At 43.0% G+C, this 19465-nt stretch overlaps 1 protein-coding gene across 1 annotated transcript in view; it reads left to right on the top strand.

Annotated features, from left to right (window-relative positions):
• The window catches only part of LRP12 (LDL receptor related protein 12), a 55159-nt gene continuing 38605 nt past the window's right edge, over positions 2912-19465 (top strand). The window contains exon 1 of the mRNA XM_021386112.1: positions 2912-3299. Within this exon, the coding sequence (XP_021241787.1) occupies positions 2927-3299 (373 nt within the window). The 5' untranslated portion in view covers positions 2912-2926. The remainder of the gene's footprint in view (positions 3300-19465) is intronic.

The raw sequence follows: 19465 nt of genomic DNA, 5'->3' as shown, positions 1-19465 counted from the left end.
TTGAATCATCCCCGTTTTTGTTGTGTATTAAAATGGTGCCAAGTGAGCCCAAGCAGGACTTGGTGTTATAGACATGCTGTGAGTTTGTCTCCTGCCATTTTACAGTCAGAGGAGGAGTAGAGAGAAAGGAATGAACTGGGGAGAACTTTTACAATGGCTCGTAAAACTGATGGTAGATCTGTGTGTGGCATTTGCTAACAGCGTAGTCTGAAGGGACAAACAAAAGGAAGGCAGAACTGGTGAGGAAGGGATACGAAGAGAAAAAAAAGAGCAAGGATGGAGAGAAGGAAACACATGGTAGGCAATGAAGTAAAGGTGAATTGGCTGTGAAAAGCTAATCACTGAAAAGAAAACAATGTTGAAAGTAGAACTACAGGGGAAAAAGTTGCACACAGATAGATAGAATCAGTGAGTTGCTGATAATTCTTAGTCAAGCTGCTTCAGTTGCTTCACATGCCAACCTTGAGCTTCAGGCAGAAGAACAATTGACTGTTACGACAGTCTGGGTTTAGTTCAAGGTGAATTGTGTGTGCAATTCCAGGATAATTTATCTTCATCTGCCTTAGAATCCAAAAGAAAGACACTGTCAACTTTTGTGCTAGCTTAAAAATTAATTCTATTGATAAAATTGTATTAGTTATCTTCAGATTAGAGTAAAAAAAAAAAACAAACATGCAGTCATTATCAGAATTCTATGTATATAGATACAATTTACTAGGCACTTTTCTGACACAGAGAAAATGATACCAATCCCCCTAAACATCAAAGAGATTAAGACAGACAGCTCTTGGCATAGGCCAACAGAAGGAGCAGCAAAGTAGGAGTAGGATTTTTTTCTCAGATAACTGTGCCAGGAAGGAAATCTTTCAATGTCAAAGTTCATAGATTTGGTGAGCTTGCAAAGGGGGCTACATGGGAAGATGTCATCTGACATCATAAGCCTCTTGTCTGGACCTACTAATACATTCTCCTCCCTGGAGTTGAAAAATCCAGGTCACCTTGTAAGTAGGCAAACTGCTGCTGCAGAAGTTTCTCCTTAGGTCATTACATCAGTATCTCACCTTTTGCTTGCCAAGCTTGTTTAGTACTGCGGCAGGAGTCTTTTGAAAAAGATTGCTGTGCATCTTTGAGGACGGTGTTAAGTAAATGATGCCAGAGGTTTGTGTTTTGCTCTCTGCTGCCATGAATGATCAACATGGGTGTATGATAAAGGGTAACCACTTGTTTGTGAGAGTGACTGAAAGCAGTTTTGCCAACAGGGATGTTTGGAACAGCATTTAATTTGAAAAGATAATTAATGTCTCCTTTGTTGTGCAACACAAGTCTCTGGAAAGAGAATCATATCGCATCACATCTCTCAATAACATACAGCTGGGTGGCTGAAATTGGGTTTAACTAGACAGACAAAAATAACTTTGGGAGGAGCAGAGAAAGGTTACGGGTCATGTGATGCTGATTTGTTTGTTTAAAGTTGACTGATCTCTGCAGCAGAGAGTTTAATGAGTTCCAGTCAGGACTTGCACCCAGCACGCAGAGCTGCAATTACTGTGGGAGGGTTCGAAGTCTGCATGTGTGCACAGGGTCTGGGTCATGTCTGTCCATGGAGGCAGCAGTAGCTTTCTCAGGGGCTACAGATCAGACTTCCTGAGCATCATTCCACTGCCCTGTGATTAACAATCAACAAAAAGAGGCATGGGATACACTGGGTGGAAAATAGGGCATCTGAGATTTCACTGAAGAAGTTGTTCAAACTTGCAAGGAGAAAAAGAAAAGGAGTTTGTTGGCTAAGACATTGAGAATACATTTCTAATTTGTATAAACCTGTAAATAAAGGTTATGTTTCCCTTAAAGTGCTATTTTTTGGTATGGCTTCTGAGGGGTGAACAGTCACATTGCTCACTGGATGAATTTACCAAAGCCTATTCCACTGAGGGCCATGAAAATCGATGATATCATCTCTAATTCGGGGAGTTCCTGAGCCACAGCTTCCCAGAGTGTCAGGCAGCGTTCAGGCTTGTCCGGTTTGCCTTCCTTCTTTGGTGACTATCATGACACTTCATCTTCAAGACGTTCATCCTTAAAACAACCTATTTCCTGTCCCCCAGAAAGACACTCCTCCCAATGTACTTCCTTCCAAAATAAGATGGGGGTTGAGAAGTAAACATGGGATAAATCAGAGAAGAGTGAATGCATGAAGAATGGAATAAGGAAAAATAGTATAAAGCACTCCCCACAGCTATCACCTTCTGTGGAGCAAGAGCTCTGCTCTGACAGCAGGCATCTGTTCTCAAGATGTACTGATGGAGCCCTACTTGTGTCAGTGGTTTTTTGTTCTTGTCAGGAATGGGAATTTCTTACTTTTCAAATGAATCAGTTCACACAGTAGAACTGAGAAGACTTCAGGCAATAAATGCTTCTCCAAGTCTACAACACACACTGCAGAGTTCAAGATAAATATAGAAATCGCACTGTGAATCCCACTTTGTTTTCGATACTTAAGCATAAGAGCGCGCCAGGTAACTATGGAACAGGAAAATAATGTCATCAGGGGGTGCAGGGTGGGTAACCACATACAGACAGACATTTATAGCGTCGTGAGGCTCCGTCTGCGGGTCGGCAGCGTCGGATGCTGTCTGCATTTGCAGCATTTACACTTCAGCTCGCGCACCAGCTCCAGGTCTCGCTCATAAATGCACTTTGCAGGTGAAGGGCAGAGGCTGCCCAGCGTCACAAGCCCGCCCCGGCCAGCCGAGAGCGAACCGAAACCCGGCGGCGGCTGACGGAGGAGGAGAGAGAGAGAGGCGGTGGCCGGGCGGGGCGGGGCGGGGCGGGGCGGGGACGGGACAGGACGACCGCCCCCCACCCCCCGCCGCCGTCTGGGGCTGCCGCTCCGCCCGCCCGGCCCGCGGCTGTCGGGAGCGACTGCATGCGTTCGGGCCGCCAGTGCGCAGCCGCGCCGGAACGCAGCCGGGGAGGAGGAAGCGGCGCGGAGCGGGGGAAGGAGGCCGAGGCCGGCGGCGGCGGCGGCGGCTCATGGCTCCGCGGGCGGGCGGGCGGCAGAGGAGCGCGGGTGCGGGCCGCTAGCGCTCCTCAGGAGGCAGCTCCGGCGGGCGCGGGACGGGGCTCTGCCCGGCCCCTCTCGCGGCGGCGGCGGCTCCGGCTGCGTGTGGGGGGCGGCGGCGGCGGGTCCTGCTCTCGTCGCCTGCCGCGGGCTGGTGGCATGGCCCCGTGGGGGAGCGCGGAAGGCTCCCCGGCTTGGAGGTCCGCGCAGCTCCTGCTCCTCGTCGTCTCGTGCTGCGGTACGTACCGGGCGTGACGCCACCCCTCCGCCCCCGGCTCCGGGCCGCCCGCCGCGGGCAGGGCGAACAAAGCGGCCTTTCTGCCCGCGGCCCGGGCCCGGCGTTCGGCCCGGAGCGCTTCCCCGCCCCCTCCTCTCCCCCTACAACCGCCCCGTTCAGCCGCTCGCGGTTTTAATTTTATTTCTTCAGTCTGGTGGGGGTGGCGATCTCCTCAGGGAGGTCCTGCGAGCGGAGGCTGGGATGTGGCCCGGCCGCCCCCGTCTTTATCTGCCGCAGCTGTAAGTGGCCGGGAACTCCGGAGTTGTTGCGAGACTGCACAAACAAACCAACCCCGAGCCCTCGGAGTGACGAGGGGTGGGGGCCTCTGGGAAACTGGGGATGCCCGCGGCCGGGCCGGCTGTGGCACCCTGCGTGCAGGCCTCGCCGCACGGCTGGGGGCCTCCTGGGCGCTTTTGTTCAGCGCTTTCTCACTTCGTGCACGCAGTGCCTTTTTGGCACGGTCACAAACCCCTCTTTAAACAAAGCTGCTGGTGGAAAACACTTAGTAAATGCGCCAGTGAATGTGCTTATGTTGTGTTTTACAGTACGTAAGTAGCCCGGTGACATAATAGGTCAAACGCCAGATGCTGCGAAGCAGAGCTGTCCGTGGGCCCTCCTGGAGCTGGCTGTGTCATGAAGTTGAGCGCAGGCGGTGCCGCTGGGCCCCGGCTGAGCAGCAGCACGGAGCAGGCACTGCCCTGTGTGCTTAGGTCGGGCAGCAGCCCGGCCCTGAGTAGTGCCTCTGCTTCCAGCACGGGCTGAATGTGTTCGGTTGGAGTCATTTTGCTGCTTAGGAATGTGGACCTACGGGCTGAGATGCTTGCTTTTGTCTGTGTAGAGGGCTTTGTCCGGCACGTGTCTGTGCTGTGAGTAGAATTGCGAGCTCCTGAGTATAGCTGCACAGCATAAATTTGTAAGAACAATTCCCATTTCTCTGATTAATGCATGTTTAGGTGAGCGTAAATGAGAAGGGTTCTTCGTGCAGAACTGCGCTTACACCAGTGCCTGTTCCTGGACAGTGACTCAAGTATGGTTTAACTTTGAGTGGGTCCATGAGGATGGGCCAGGTGAGGTGCTGACCAGTCCTGTAAATACACACTTGGGCAAGAAGGGGAGTTTTGATGTCTACGTGGGCTGTTAAAAATTCACCCATCCAAGGCTAAAGTGAAAGTGCAGCTGGAAAAGGGTTGGCTCTGGAGGAGCAGGAAACAGTAGGGAAAGTCTCAGCTTTGGGCATGTTCAGGTGACCTTAGGTTTGTGTGCTTGAGAAACGTAATTTCTGTGCAGAGCCTTTTAATAAACTGCATATTCTTTTGTTGTATTCACCACAACCAAAACAAAAAGAATTATTGTGTTAAACCTCACCAGCTTGACTTCAGTAGATAGGTTCAGTTTGTGATGCTTTGGGCTGTTGTCAGCATTTCCACTATAATGCTTAAACAACAAGCACAATGTTTTGTTAGAGGTGATAGTTGTGGTGGGGTTTTGTTTGTTTAACTAAGAAGCTCAACCAAGTACGATTTGTGCTGAGTAACATTGGACCTTCACGCTGTCCAAAGTTTAACCAAGAACAAGGGCTACATAATTTCTTTTACGCTGCTGTTCATTATAACCTTTGCTGGGAAAGGAGGGCAGAGCCTGCCTTCCACCAGCATGCCGCCTCTTTTCCTGAAGTTTAGTTTCTCCCTACAGCTTCTTGTTACAAATGTTCTGACCCACTTCACTGCTTGGAGGAAAGGAACTTTCTTGTCCCCAAGCTGAGCATCCAAGAGGAATGCAAGCAGTGGCTGCATAGCAAAGCCCTGTCTCTAGCTGTCACTTTAGTTTGTCATGTTCATTTCCTTTGGGGAGAGGGAAGGGAGAGTGGGAAGTGTTCCCTGTTAAAGTGTACCACCTCCTTGTACAAGTGCTTTTAGCTCTTCCCAACCAAACTAAACTAAATACCAACATGAATTTGATCAGGGCACTACTGGCAGTAGAGCTCTGGACAGAGATGTTGATCCTGATCAGAGCCTTGCAGATATCATAATGTTACTGCATGTTAAGGCATTGAACACAGGAGGCAGCACTCAGGGTAAACACGTGCTTCAAAGAACAGAAGTGCATCACTTCAGTGACTTTCATCGTGTGATTGCACTGCTATAATGCCTAGAATTTTCCACTAATTAAAATACGAAATTCATGGAGGTTGATATGTGGGCCTTGAGCTCTCTGGAGAGTGTTTCTCTGTTTCCCCGTAGTTAGTGAAATTTTTTCAAACCTTCCTTCTGATGATGACTGTAATTATAAAATTTTGAGAAGGAGGAATACTGATGTGTAAAATATCGGAATAGCTCTGACTAACAGAATTTTAGCTTAGTAGGATATTGGGCATTGGTATTTATTTCTTGTTATAATGTTGACTTTGGCAATTTTATATCCAATAAATACTTTATTGTGCGTTTCTCTTTATAACTCTAGCATGGCTTTTGCTGGGACAAATATGAAGACATTTCTGCATATCTCAAAGGCCCCAGCAGTTGCTTGCATTCAAAACAAAGCTGTATATGGCATGAAGTGGTTTCTTTAGGGGAAAAATATTGTTTGGGAAATTGGTCTTGTTCTCTTGAGGGCAGTGTTTTTCAGAACAGAGTCTGATGATTGATTAGCTAGAAACCAAATGAATTTTGTTTCCTTGTTAAAACATCAGCTTGGATTAGAGAACTGAATTCCTGTGTTGCTTGATTTTTATTTAACCCTTGGCAGGATGGTGGTTTATATATTTCGGGTACCATTAATGCAGTGTTTTCAGGACCAGTCAGGGAGAGACCAGTTTGAGAGCAGAGTCTGTGTTACAAAAAGTCTTTCAAGTAACACAGTGCAAAAGCTGGGATGTCTTTGTTTGGACTGTAGGCCGGAGGTGTGGATGTTCACCTCCACCTTGCTGCAAGTGAGTTTTTTCATTGACTTAACTGTACCTGTCATCCCACAGTGTGTTTATGTCAATTTTTGCCCTACTCAGCAGAAGACCACAGCAAGCTTTTTGCTGTGTTTTGTAGAGTTGGTAGCGATCAACACTGATGTACAGTCAGTAAATTTCCACGTGCTTCTGGCTTCAGCAGATGTGATGAGAATAAAATAGAATTGCAGCAGTAGGAGTGTATGCCTGAAACTGCTCCAAGGCAGGAATTGGTGGCATGATATAGATCAGTCTTAATTCTCCATATCTACAGGATGGGTTTGGCTTTACTTGGAGCACTGCTGACTGAGAATCATTAGAAGTCAGAAAATGACTATTCGCAGAAATTATAGTTGAAACAACGTTGTATGTTACTGAGGCTGCCATTCCATTGATGTTACTTTGACTGGGGGGGGGGGAGAACATGTAATAATTCTGTAAGCTTTAAAATACTAAGTTCTGGATTAGTACCATTCCGGGTTTCTGTAGTGCAGACATTGCTTGAGATTCTAGTGAGATCATGTATATAATGCATTGTTTATTTGGTTTTAAGACCAGGCAGATAAAATTATCGTAAAAGTTCACTGATCCAGACCCAAATTTAAGTTATGTGTCGGTTTGCTCGTGATGACATGGGGAAGAATAAAACATCTCTCAGGTTCATTCACCTTGTTTGAAAGAATAGCTTGAATCATGTAAGCAAAGAGCCTGCCAGCCGGTTTATTTAATTTTCTGAAGAAGCTGCACTGTAAAACCGGAACACGCTGTCCTAAAGGAATGACTTGGCTTAATAAATGATTGTACCTTAAATTCTTGAATGTCACTTTTTAGTGATACGTCTGTGATATGCTGGACAAATACATTTTGCTAAGCTGTAAATAATATTATTGGCAAAACTGCTGCATTTAACATATTAGAATGGTTTCATAGCCTTTGAAGAGAAAATGTCCTAACTTTAATGGGGTAGAAATTTCAATTGTCTGATAAGTTTAGCATTGGTCAAGTTGTGCAAGTCATTCAGCTGGCTGCTCAGCGCCTACCAGCTCTCTAGTCTGTATCTGTGAGGTCATGTGGGCAGTATTTAAAGTAACGTTAGCTTGAAAGGAGAAGAAAACAGAACCTAGACAACCTCTTATCGAAAAGAATTTCAACATTTAATCTAAGGTAATTGGTGTGATAGTAAGCGTGCACTAAATGAGAACACCTTCAGCCAGAGGAAGAGCAAAGAGGCACTTGTAACTGGAATCAGGACAGAAGCCACCTGACTCCATTACTGTCATCAGAGCAAAACACATAATTAGCTTGGCTTCTCCAGCTTCTTTCTGTCATTGCCGGGAGAGGAAGTGCTCTGCTGAGTTAGTGCTGGACAGGCCCTGCAGGTGAATCTGTTCGACTCGTTTGTTTCATCCAGTCGTCTCTCACTATCAAATAGCTATACTGTATGTACTATCTGTATTATTCTCAACTAGGCGCTAAATATGTATTTTCATTTGTCCTGGCTAAGACTTGTGATTATGATCAGTCTTGTGTTTCATGAACAGATTTCACACAATCACAGAATGTCAGGGACTGGAAGGGACCTCAAAAGATCATCTAGTCCAATCTCGAGTCCTTAACATTTATATTTTTGATATGTTAGGTACTGCACATGTTTGCCTTTTACTGTCGTTCCTCAAGCTGCAGAAAGGATTTTTTTCATATTTGTTTACCGTGAAACTCATTCCCTTACCTATTGTTGTGTTCATGACTACTATTTGTATTGCATGAATAGTATGTTTTTACTTTCCTAGATGTCTGCATTTTCCAGCGTCATTGCTCCATTTATCCCAGACAGTTAATAGTGATGCTGAACGCTGGCACAGCTGAGATAGCCAGTGAGGCATTAATGAGAGTGTGATTTGTTAACAAGCTTGGATTTTTTTTGCTGTTCCACAGTTCATACAATAGTGCTTGTATTCAGCTGAGAATTACTAGCTATAACGTTTTACAGCACCAATTATTACTGAGGTGTCTGCCTGTTGGTAAGATTCAGCCTACTTAGTTGACATGGTTGTAAAAGCAAAAAAACAAAACAAAACAAAAAAAACACCACCACCACCAACAGCTTGGGTACCAATGTATATAATATTATAGAAGGTGGCTGTAGGTTCTAGTTCCTGTGTTTATCCTGCCAGCAGAAATAATGCTCCCAGTGGTTTATATAGGAGGCTATGTGATAGCGCACTCTGAAGAGCTGCGTTGTTCCGGCACTTGAGTGTTTTCTACACTTGAGTTTTTACCATTGTTGTTCCATTACTAATGTTTTATTACACTAAAATTGATAATTGCATTGAAATACACAGTACTAGTTCTTGTGAGCGTCTGTGCTTAAATACTAAATTAGTGTAATGAGTAAATGGAGGCAAATACTTCCACAGGCATTATTTGGAATTTTGGTCCTGACTTGTTTCTCTGCTTTACATTTGGATATACTGTAACTTTTGTTGCGTTGTTAACCAGTTGATGAGAGTAGTAAGTCAGTTTATCAAGGCAAATATATCTAAAAGCGATCCATGAGATCTTTTTTCCTCTGTTCTGACAGCCTGAATTTTAGGTTATAAGAAAACTGCTGATAACTTCCTCATTGGTGTTGTGAGGATCAACTTTCTGGAAGTAGTCGGAGGGGGGGGGGAAGGAGAATTATTTTTTTTTTCTCCTTATTTGTTCTTGGATCAAATGTGAGTTACAAAGCAATAATAAAAGCCAAAACCAAATGAAACTAAGGTTAACCGTATTTTGGAGGGGAGGGGGAAAGACACACAGAAACATTAAGTAGCTTGAGTTGCCATAGGATGATCTGACTTCACTTAAGCATCTTGTGACTTACCAGGTACTTTCCCAGACACCTCTAGTTGGTGGTGGAAATTTGTTTGGTGCAAGAGAGCTGAACTTTCTCACTGTTACTGTGGGCAACAAACTTTCAGCAAGGCAATGAAAGTGAACTAGCTGCACTTCTGCATGTGGTGACAGCAAGCGTAAAGCTATGTTTTTAGGCTCTGAATTGGTGTATTTTCACCCTCCTGATATGTGTCTGTAACATTTCCTCCGTGAAGGGGAAGTCCCCAGGACTTTGTGTGGCAGTTCAGAGCAGAATTTTTAGGTCAATTGCAGCTGGCAGACAAGAAAGTGGTTTGCTAACAAGCAGAGTGAGCATGCTCTGGTGTGAAGTGAAAGACTAATGAAGTTGCTTGAGTTTAAAATTTAGGGGAAAAAAAAACCCTCCGTTAGAAGTTTCTGTAACTTAGTTTTATTACTCCAGCTCTGTATGAACCTAGTGGGCGACGCAGGTCCTTCTGAAAGCACAATTTGCGAGAACAGGTTTCTCATGAGAAATATTTTCTTCCATCTACTCTGTACTGTCATACTAGTAATAAGTTTGTTCTACTCAGTGCATCTTTTTAGTGATCCTACTCATTAAGGAATTGTTCCTTTCAGAACTTAGTAACTGGGGTGAGCAATTGAGAACAGAAAACTGAAATTTTGTTGATACATTTTGGAGAGGGGAAAGCATGTGCTTGTGTTCATGTCTTGGCTCCTAGGTTTCAGCTGTGCATGCAGTTTTATTAGAGTTTTGTTAACACCTCTTTCTACACCTCACAAAGCATATATCACTCATAAGGATGAGTTTGTTTATCCTTACAGGGTGTTGTAGTTCCACAGGATTACATTCTGAGGATTTCAGGTATAAAAGAAAACGAAAACTTCAAGTTACAGTAGCTGAGACTGAGAATGCTAATGAATAGGGTCACATCATGCACCAAAGAAATCTTATATATAAAAATATTCCTGTTGTTGCATAGCTGTAGGTGCAGGCCTTAGCCGCTATCCTTGTTTTCCTACACATGTAGCTAAAGGAAGCCCTTTTCAAAGAGAATGATTCTAAAGTCCTAATTAACATGCTGTTTTATTTGTAGCATTCTTGTATTTACTGCAGTCTCTGCTCTTCACACTACTAAGCAATTGTAGTTTTCCATTTGCTCTCTTCCAAAGAACTGCTCAGAGAGAGTGCGCAGGGGTTTAACTCAAATGTGTAAGGAAATATTTGTAAGTGACCTGGGGAGTGTTCATATTTCTTTGTTTTTTTTCCAGATGATGATTATTTATAAGTGTGAAGATGTAACATTTCTCCTTCCATTGATGCAAACACCAATTTAAATTTTCCCAAATAATGGCCATGGGCAAGTCAGGAAAAGTAATGGTAAAATTGTCAGTCGCTGGTGTGCTAATCACACCAACATGCAACCGTATGTAACGTTTGGGATTGGCTTGGATAGCTGGTGATCAGTAGGAATGGCTTCCATCATCAAAGCTCCTTTCCACATATTTGTCATCCAGAGATGCAACTAGAACAAACAGTTATGGTTACAGGTTTATGAAGGTTGGAAAGTGAGGATGGCAAGGGAAAGAAAGACTGGAAAGTCTTCAAGGCTTGTTCGTGGCCGGACAGGGCTCTAAGCATCCTGATCTAGCTGTAGGTGCCCCTGTTCATTGCAGGGGGTTGGGACTAGATGACCCTTCAAGGTCCCTCCAACTCAAACAATTCTAACAGAGGCAGAGCCATTCTTTAATACAGAAGACAGAGTGCAAGGTGTCAGGTAGAACAGTTGTTACTTAAGAGGCTGTGAAAATGGGTATAAGGGAACTGTTTTTGGTGTTGTATTTTTTTTTTTATTGTAGGATGTGTTATAGGACTGAGTGAATGTCTGATCAGTGTAAGCTGTTACTCCTAGGAATTATCAGCAGTTGAGAAAAAGGGTTGGAGTTCAAGAGAATCCAGGGTATCACAAAGTCCAGCTCTTGCGTCCTGTGAGTTCACTCAGGCAAGGGGATGTCACAGAAACTCGACATCCTGATCCTTACCAGCGCTTTAGAAGAGATAAGTAAATGAACAGAGATCTTAGAGGATTGTAGTAACTCAGCATATGGCTTTTATGAACATTTTGAGACATCTCTTTGTGACCCTGGCGCACATTCCTCTTTCTCGCCGATGTCGGCATTAGGGCAGTTTGTGCTCTTCTGCTGCTGTAGTGCTGATGTTCCTTGAAGCTGCCTGCTCCACCAGCCCGGCTGCTGCCTACCTCCCTGGTGGTGCCTGTCCAGTGCTTAGCAGTGCCTGCGGCCCAGGTGCTGCCCAGCTGTTTCTTTCCCATCCCTGATGTGCAGTTACCTGGTGTGTCTGTCATCTGTGTACGCTGTAGGAAAGCAGCAGTGGTATCATAGTTCTAATGTAAATGGCAATCCACCGTGCCAAAACTGAGCTCTAATGCTCTTGTTAAGTCCACAATACTAACTTTCTGGTTTTCTTCTTCTGTAATGGAAGTCTGGGATGTTACTGCTGCTAGCAGAGCCCTTCTGCCTTTATGCTGTAGATGGGTAAGGCTTGGAAAAAGGAGTCCATTCTTCTCCTCTTGCTGTAGTGAGGAGTGTGCTCAGCCTTTCCTGCAGACTCTAGGAGCCCTAGCCTGTCTGCAGTGCCAATGGGACTGTGAGGAGTTTTCCAGGACCAGGAGATCCTGTATTCAGGATATGTGGATTTGAAGGAGCAGCAGTGCTGCAAGCTGCTCCGTAAGTGACATCCCCGCAGATGAGTCCCTCTGAAGCCAGAACTGTCAGAGTGTCATGCGTGGGGAACTGAGAGACCCCTGTCTGCATTCGCAGCTAACAAAAAGTCCTCTTAGTGCTGGATACTGACTTTTGAGAATCAGCATCATGAGATTCAGCTGTACGTCAGTCTGGAAATGTCAATTAAAAGTATGGAGACCAGGAATACATACATGGAGCCAAGTGAATAAGCATGCATTTGAATCCCTCTCACCAACTTTCTGGATCTCTCCCTGGTTTGTGGTTTTGGAAAGAAGATGGACCTGAATTCTGGGTAGCTATTTTGAGCCTTAGGTATGAAAGAATTCACCGTGAAATGCGATAGCTTTTAGATATGATTAATAACCAAAGTAAATCTGAATTTAATTTTTAATCTGAGATCCTACTTGCTGACCATACTGCACACTTGGGAATCAATAAATTGCTCAAAGCACTTAATTTGAAATAAACACCATGCGTGAGAAACTGAGGATGTGTTATTTAAGTAAAATGACTGCATCAGGTGCTTATTTTTTTCAAGGGAGATGACGTATTCAGATGGGAAGGAGTGCTGAAATAGCTTTAAAGTTGAGAATTGTTGCACGCGATAAATTATTGCTATATATGTAAGGATCGTGGCATCAGATCCTTACTGAGCAACTCCTTCATGCCTGTACTGAATGCTGTATACTTTGATATATTTTTGAAGCGTCTGAAGATTTTTTTTTTAATTTATTTAGACATAGAATGGGGTTTGTGTTTTGCAGTTCATGGACTTCCATTGTTCTGGGCCTACTCTTCTCCTTATATCTGGAAATCTGCTATTAAAGAGAAAGGATGTGTACTTAAATGAGCTATATGCTTTATTACTACATAAAAGCAGATAAATAGAAATTTGAACATGTAGGCATTATGTCTGACATTCATCTTCTACTTGTCACCATGCTGTGTCATATTTCTTGCTATTTTAAAACTCTGTGCTTTTCTTTAAAAACGGTGTAGGAGCAAGTGCTGAATTTTGTTAGCAGGTTGGCTTTTAATAGAGCGAAATGTCTGCCTGTATATGTAATTTTTAACTATTTATTTCACAGCAGAATTAGTGCTTTGAAACCTACTTTACACGTTTTCCTTTTCAAGCTATATTCCTCAGAAAGGAAATCCGTAACTATTTGAGCCATGGAAACGTTCTGCAGAAATAGAGTGAAGCGTTCTCTGTTGCAACATGGTTGAGGTTTATTTTTTTAGTAGTACTGTATTCTTCAGAGTTAAACTTCTTGGGAGACAGGCAGTCCTTGTGCAGAGCAGGCTAAGAACTTCTGTCATTAATGCACCAGCTTTGTTTTCTAAGCCAACCCTGTCTTGTTCTACATGTAAGGCAGAGAGATAGGGCTCCTGGTCCTTTGGTTGACTCTTGCCTTAGCTCTGCTTTAGTGAAGTTAGTCATTGGCTCACCTGTAATTCTGCCGGTGGAAGTTGACAAAATCAAGGTAAGCCTTTGTTTTTCTGACATGCATATGACCGTATGTAAGTACTAATAAGTTCTGTGGTTATTTTGAACACACACATATATCTATATAAAAAAAAAAATCAAAGGGTGTAGAAGTTTAATCCAAGCCCAGCCTTGACTTAGCTATGCATTGTTATGATCAGTGTAAGTTTTACTGGTGGCATCAGTAAGATTAAAGTCAAATCAAAACAAACTGCTTTCAAAAAATGAAGTAAAACTTCTACCTGCAGTTTTGTGATTACAAGCAGGGAAATTAACTGTAGACCTTGGGAATTTTCATTGGCATGCTTATTAATTCAAAATTATGTTTGTAAAAGGCTGCATTTGAAAACTTTACCCAGGATTACTGTAGGCCATTTGTCTGTGTTTTAGGTGGTCCACTTGGGAAAGCTGTACGTATTGGTTTGGTTTTTTTTGTTTTTTTTTGCTTTGAGAGGAGGAAGGCTGATAGGAATGTCTTGAACCATCACTTTCAACTGCAGCAAACCTAACAATTGCCTTTCTAGGGACTGAACCAGGTAAAATACTACTGGAGTGGGTACAGATCTCTTGAGGAACCGCATTGTCTTGGTGTCCCAACACTGACAGTGGCAGAATCCATGTAGAAGTCAGTACTTAGCCTCTGTGGATGTCTGTAGATGATCCAGAAAGGAAAAAATCAAGTAAACAGTCAAGTGGGTAACAATCAGTGGTGAAGTATAAACAGTGCAAGGATCTTCAAGTATTCTGTCTTCACAGTGTGCACTTCATTGCAAATAAGCTGTACTCTTCAGTTTTGCAATCTCTATAAACTTCAGAGTACTTCCTAATTTTAGAAAGTAGTATTTGTACGTGCTGTCAATACGAGATGAGGAATGGAAAACTCCTGTCATGAAATATTCCAGGCTTCCTCTATACTTATTTCCCAGAACTGTACCTCTTGTAGTGATATCCTATTCCGTTTTGTCAGTAGCAAATACACAGTGAAACCAATGTTCTTAAATTGTGGCTTATTATTATTCATTGGGCAGAGTTGCCAGTAAGGAATTGTAAACGATGTAATCTGCTTTCATCAGTGCACAAGTGTAACAATGCTTTTCATGCAAATTGAAAAGGAGCTACATCTGAAGGAATACAACTGCCTGTCAAATGTGGTAAATGATATTAACATAAAATACTAGTATCTTTGCACATAGCTATATTCCAAAGCGTTTTTCATCCCATTCTTTACATGTCAGTTTGTTTCACTTGCACATTGGATGGACTTGAGTGTCCCAACAAATAGTTGCTATTTGAGGTTTGGCTGGCTGTTATGTTATGACGTGTGGCATCTCTTTCTAAGAGGGCACTGGTATGTCACGCAGCAACTTCCTGGTGCTAAACTTTCTGAAAAGTAGGCTTAGACTGGAAGGATCCATTAAACTGACTCACACCTGAATTTGCTGTGCTTTTCTGATAGGATGTGCTTGGAAACAAACCTTCAAAGAATACTTTTTCTTTTAAAATACTCCGTGTGTAATTGCCTAAAAGCTCTTTATTATCTGAGGATTAAGTATTAAGATAGACTAATAACCCCTCACTCTAATAGTATTCCTGTGAAGTGTTCTTGTTTACAGGGTAGAAGCTGAAGCACAGAAAATTAATAGCTGCTCCGTAATTGTTCATGAATGGTGTTTGCTACTTCCCATTTTTTTCTCATTGCTTCTGACTTTGTGTGCGGTGGGGAGAACAGACTTGGCTAAGGCAGAGTCAGTGTGGGAAAAGGCAAGCTTATTAAAGGGATGAGAGGTAAAAGGAATGTGGCTTACTGATCTGAACGTGTCTTCAGAGAAGTCTCTTTCTCTCAGTTCTCAGTGTAGGCAGACTAGTCTGCTGAAATGCCTGCAGCGCCATAATGTACGCGTCCTCAGGTGTGCCCAGCACGTGTATCCTGGAGGCAGGCTTTGTCCTGAGAAAATTACCTGCTCAGAGGAGGGAAGGTGAAGGATGAAGAGTGGTCCTGAAGTGTTAAAGTATGAACGGCACCCTTTGGGGAAGGATGCAGTTGCTGAATTTTTGTTGTGGAGCTGAAGGGAGGCTACTTGAGAACAGTGTTCCTGCTATTTCTGTATTTAAAACTTCAGCTCCTGTCCCTGTCTAGTTTTACAGATGTAACTACGATCTGATTTCTCTCATTCCCAAAATTCCAGTCCCCTCCTGCTCATATGGAATACAGCCTATTGTGTGTTAAAGCTATTCCTCCTTAAGTGAATGCATGCAGATTGCTTTGAAAAGCTTAGGGGGGATCTGCTGCTGCTTGGAGACCTTCAGACCGGTTGAAGAAAACATCTCACTGGAAGCACAAATGTGAAACGTTTTTTCTCAGAATTATTATAGTCTATGTGGAATCTCATTTAAATAGCAGGTAATTTTTCCATGAAGCATTTGTGTTGGAATGCAAGTAAAAATGTATAAATTATTATGAAATTAGAACTACATTTTGGGGGCTGTTACTCTTTTCCCAAATGCATTAGAAATAAGTCCAAAGTATTGAAGTTGATGGGAATGTACAAATGCACACAGTTGCTCCTAGGCTATGTGGTCCATTGGGAGCTGGTCTCAGGATCATACTCAGTCAGATAACACAGGGAGTGAGCGAACTGATCAGCTCGGGTGGTTTCTGGAGTATTGAGTTGTGAGCTGGGCAGACAGTGTGTTGGGCAGCCATTACCCAACCTGCAGGACTGATCTTCAGCCATACCGTGTCCCCCCCCTGTAGTGCTGGCAGACGTTTTCTCGAGGGAGAGCAGAAATGCATTTTTATTTCCTTCTTGTACCTTTAAGTCATTCTTTTTTTTTTTAAGATATTGTAATTGGACTGCAGGGAAAGAAGATCTCAAATTAGTAAAACTTTTAGCAGAAAGGAAGTTTGTCTTATGTAAGTCATATGTGAGAATGTTTTTTGGCCAAGATAGGGATAAATGAGAAGAACTGAAAGAGGCTGTGTTGAGGCAAAAGTGGAGATAGGGTGAGTAGGTGTAGCGATAACATGCTGGAAGATAGTTATGAATATGAACGTCAGAGTAAATGGCGATAAGGATTTTGGAAATACCAGTTAGAGCACATTCTGCTGTCCGAGGCATTCACTCCTCTCATTATGTTGAAGCCTCTCTTCCTGTTTGTGCTTTTGTCGTAAGAGCTCCATCCTGGAGCATGTGTGGATGTATTCTCACTCCTGTCTGCCTTTCCCTCCCAATGGGAGAGGAACCTCTGGTAAGGTCCTGCAGTCTGAGGCTCGCTCTGGTTTCATCCTGAGTATCCCAGGATCCTCAGGGGTTGGGGAGCACCATGCGTGCATGAACTCCTGTTCCAGCTTATACCAAAGGAGCTGGATGTGCATCAGCCTGAGAACAGGCACGCCACGATTTGCCAGTCTGCACGGTGCTGGAGCTGAGGGGCTTGCAGCAGCACACGTATGTCTGCATTCATGAGCTCTGCTTCCCTTAACAGAGGTGGCTTAAATTTTGGCCATTCATTAGGGCATTTTCATTAAGAGGGAAACTAGATAGTTGTGAACGACCCAGCTCGCACCTCTGTAAATGGGCCTGTTTCGAGGTCATCTCTAGAACTTCATTGAAATCTGTTTGCTTGTTCAAATTGCTGTGAACTTACATTTAAGACATGAAGGTTCAAAGTGCTGCCATGCCAAATCTGGATTTATTTGACTGTGAGATAAATACTGCTTGTCTCATCAATTGTATAGATATTTCCAGTTTCTTGTGAAGTCCTCTGATTCAAATCGTGATTGTGCTGCACTGGGGTACATGTGTGTAGCTCAACAGAGAAGCATCTGTACACATTAGAATGGCTTGAGAAGGATTTAGTTTGAATTCTGAGTTAAGAACATAGCAATATAAAACTGAAGGATGTGGGACTCCTTCAAGGCTTAAGGTTACTGTAATGTAATAAAAGTTGGGATCTTGTGTCCTATACGATACCTTTTTCTTACTGGCTCTATCGAGAGTAAGTACAGAAAGTACGTTTAGAGTCTTGCAGTCTTCATTGTACACTGGGGCACCTACAATTCATTGTGATCATTTAATTTCTATAAGAAATAATGGCCTTTCCAAAAGAACAAGTTTACCAGTGGTGATTTCTGTATCTTGGGGATGTATTCTCATGGGGAAAGAATACACCTGAGCATTTTGAAACAAACTTTGTCCTCTTGGACAAAGTTCCATGCACTGTAACTGCCTCAGAAGCTTGCTGTGCTCTGCTGAATTGCAGCTGCCCACACTCACTGTCAAGTCAAATGCTTATTCAGCTATACAGAAGGGATTGCTTTGCTTTGTTTTGTCATTGTGGAACCGTAATAATGTCCAACAGTCTCTTGTTCGTAGGTACTGATAGCAGAAGATTGTTTATCTTTTTTAATTATTGTGAATTCCCGTGGCAAGAGGATCCAGCACTCTGCAGTACTTTGCAATCTCAAAAGTATTCTGGCTTTCACATGCACTTCTTCTTATTGCGTATAGGGGTGACAGTGTTAACTGTCTCTTTATATTGCAGCTACTTTTTTACAATTGTTTTCACATGAGCTATCTGCCTGTTTCTATAGCTACCTTGAACACCACATAATTCAGACTATCCTGAATGCCTCCAAGGGCTTCCAAGGGACCAGACCTTTACCTTTGGTGTGTAGGAGTTTGAACTTTGGGTGATCTGGGGCAAGGAGGGAAGCGAGGGAGAAAGAAGGATGTTAGTCCTGAGCAGCTGTGTTTCACCTGGTTTTGCTGTCCTATTGATCTGCAGTGGATCTTTACTGATAGCTTTCTCACCTGTTAACACTATTGAAGTTTGTCTGTTCTTTTGGGTTTCCCACCACCTGGGTAGCTCTCCCCATGGGATGCACAATATGTGCTTTCCTCAAATGTTCCTGCCTCTGCTGAGGTTCCTAGAAATCAGAAACCAGGTTTGGCACCTCATGGGCTGAGATTTCCAATTGTTTTCTGAATTGTGCTTTTTTAATTGTCCATTCCTTTACCTGGTAAAATTTAACATACACAGTTTGCTCCTCAGTGCTCACTACTTTGTGAAATGCTTGCTTTTCTTGTTTATACGGTTCCCAGCACAATAAACCTATAATCGTGGTAAATGGCTATTTGTGCTGATAGAAGAAAGATCAGTAGTATGTCACTGTGTTTTACAGATATCATGAGCTAAGTGGAGGAGAATCTAAACTTTTTTCATATTCATTTTTCAGATGTTTTAGACAGTGCATGCTGTCTGAAGTCAGAGATGTTGAATTCTGTCGTGTATGTGCAAGATACAGCACCAGCATCTTGTAGGACAAGAATCACAAGATTAACAGCAGATAATATGAAAAGCGAAGAAAGATCTGCTTTCCAGAGAGAGGGAAATAAATGTTGGTTTGAATCTTAGAGATGTATATTCGATTCTCTATTGTTTTCTTAACTATACAAATAAATGCAGACTGTAGACTTCTGAAGACATTCATGGAGCTCCTCAAATTTATTGCTGTAGAATCAAAGACTTGTGCAGTGTAGCTGTAGCAGTTTTGTTGTGAAAGCACACATGGGTCTTGCGTGAAACACTGGAGAGAAAATAAGTTTCACAGGTTTATAAACTTTACTGGGTATTTCCCTTATCATTTGTTTGCTTTTATCAAACTAACGTGTTTTCAAAGAAAGAATGTGAAAGTAGAAAGGCTGCCACATGCAGGGTTCTTACACGGATGTTGTGCTTACACGTGAAGTGTGTGCACACATGTTTGCACCAGGAGTTTGCCTTGGCTTTTTAAAATAATAAGAAAATCAGTTTTATATCTTACAGGCCATCTGTCTATCTACCTAAACAGTCTAATGTCTGCCTTCTTGAATAGAAGCCATTTGCAGTGCATTTTGAGGAATGCAGCATGTTATGACTGGCAGGCTCTGCAAGTTCAGCCCTTATTCTTCCTAAGTCCTGAGGATATTTAATAAACAGCATAGTTCAGACAAGACTAGAAAATGTTGGTAGTTAATAGCTTTTTCTATCATAGTGATTAAGATTTTGAAGCTGACAACTGTAGAGAAAGAACTACAT

The sequence above is a fragment of the Numida meleagris genome, chromosome 2 (genome assembly GCF_002078875.1).
Source record: "Numida meleagris isolate 19003 breed g44 Domestic line chromosome 2, NumMel1.0, whole genome shotgun sequence".
In the NCBI taxonomy this organism is placed as follows: Eukaryota; Metazoa; Chordata; class Aves; order Galliformes; family Numididae; genus Numida; species Numida meleagris.
This window is presented reverse-complemented; position numbering and strand designations above follow the sequence as displayed.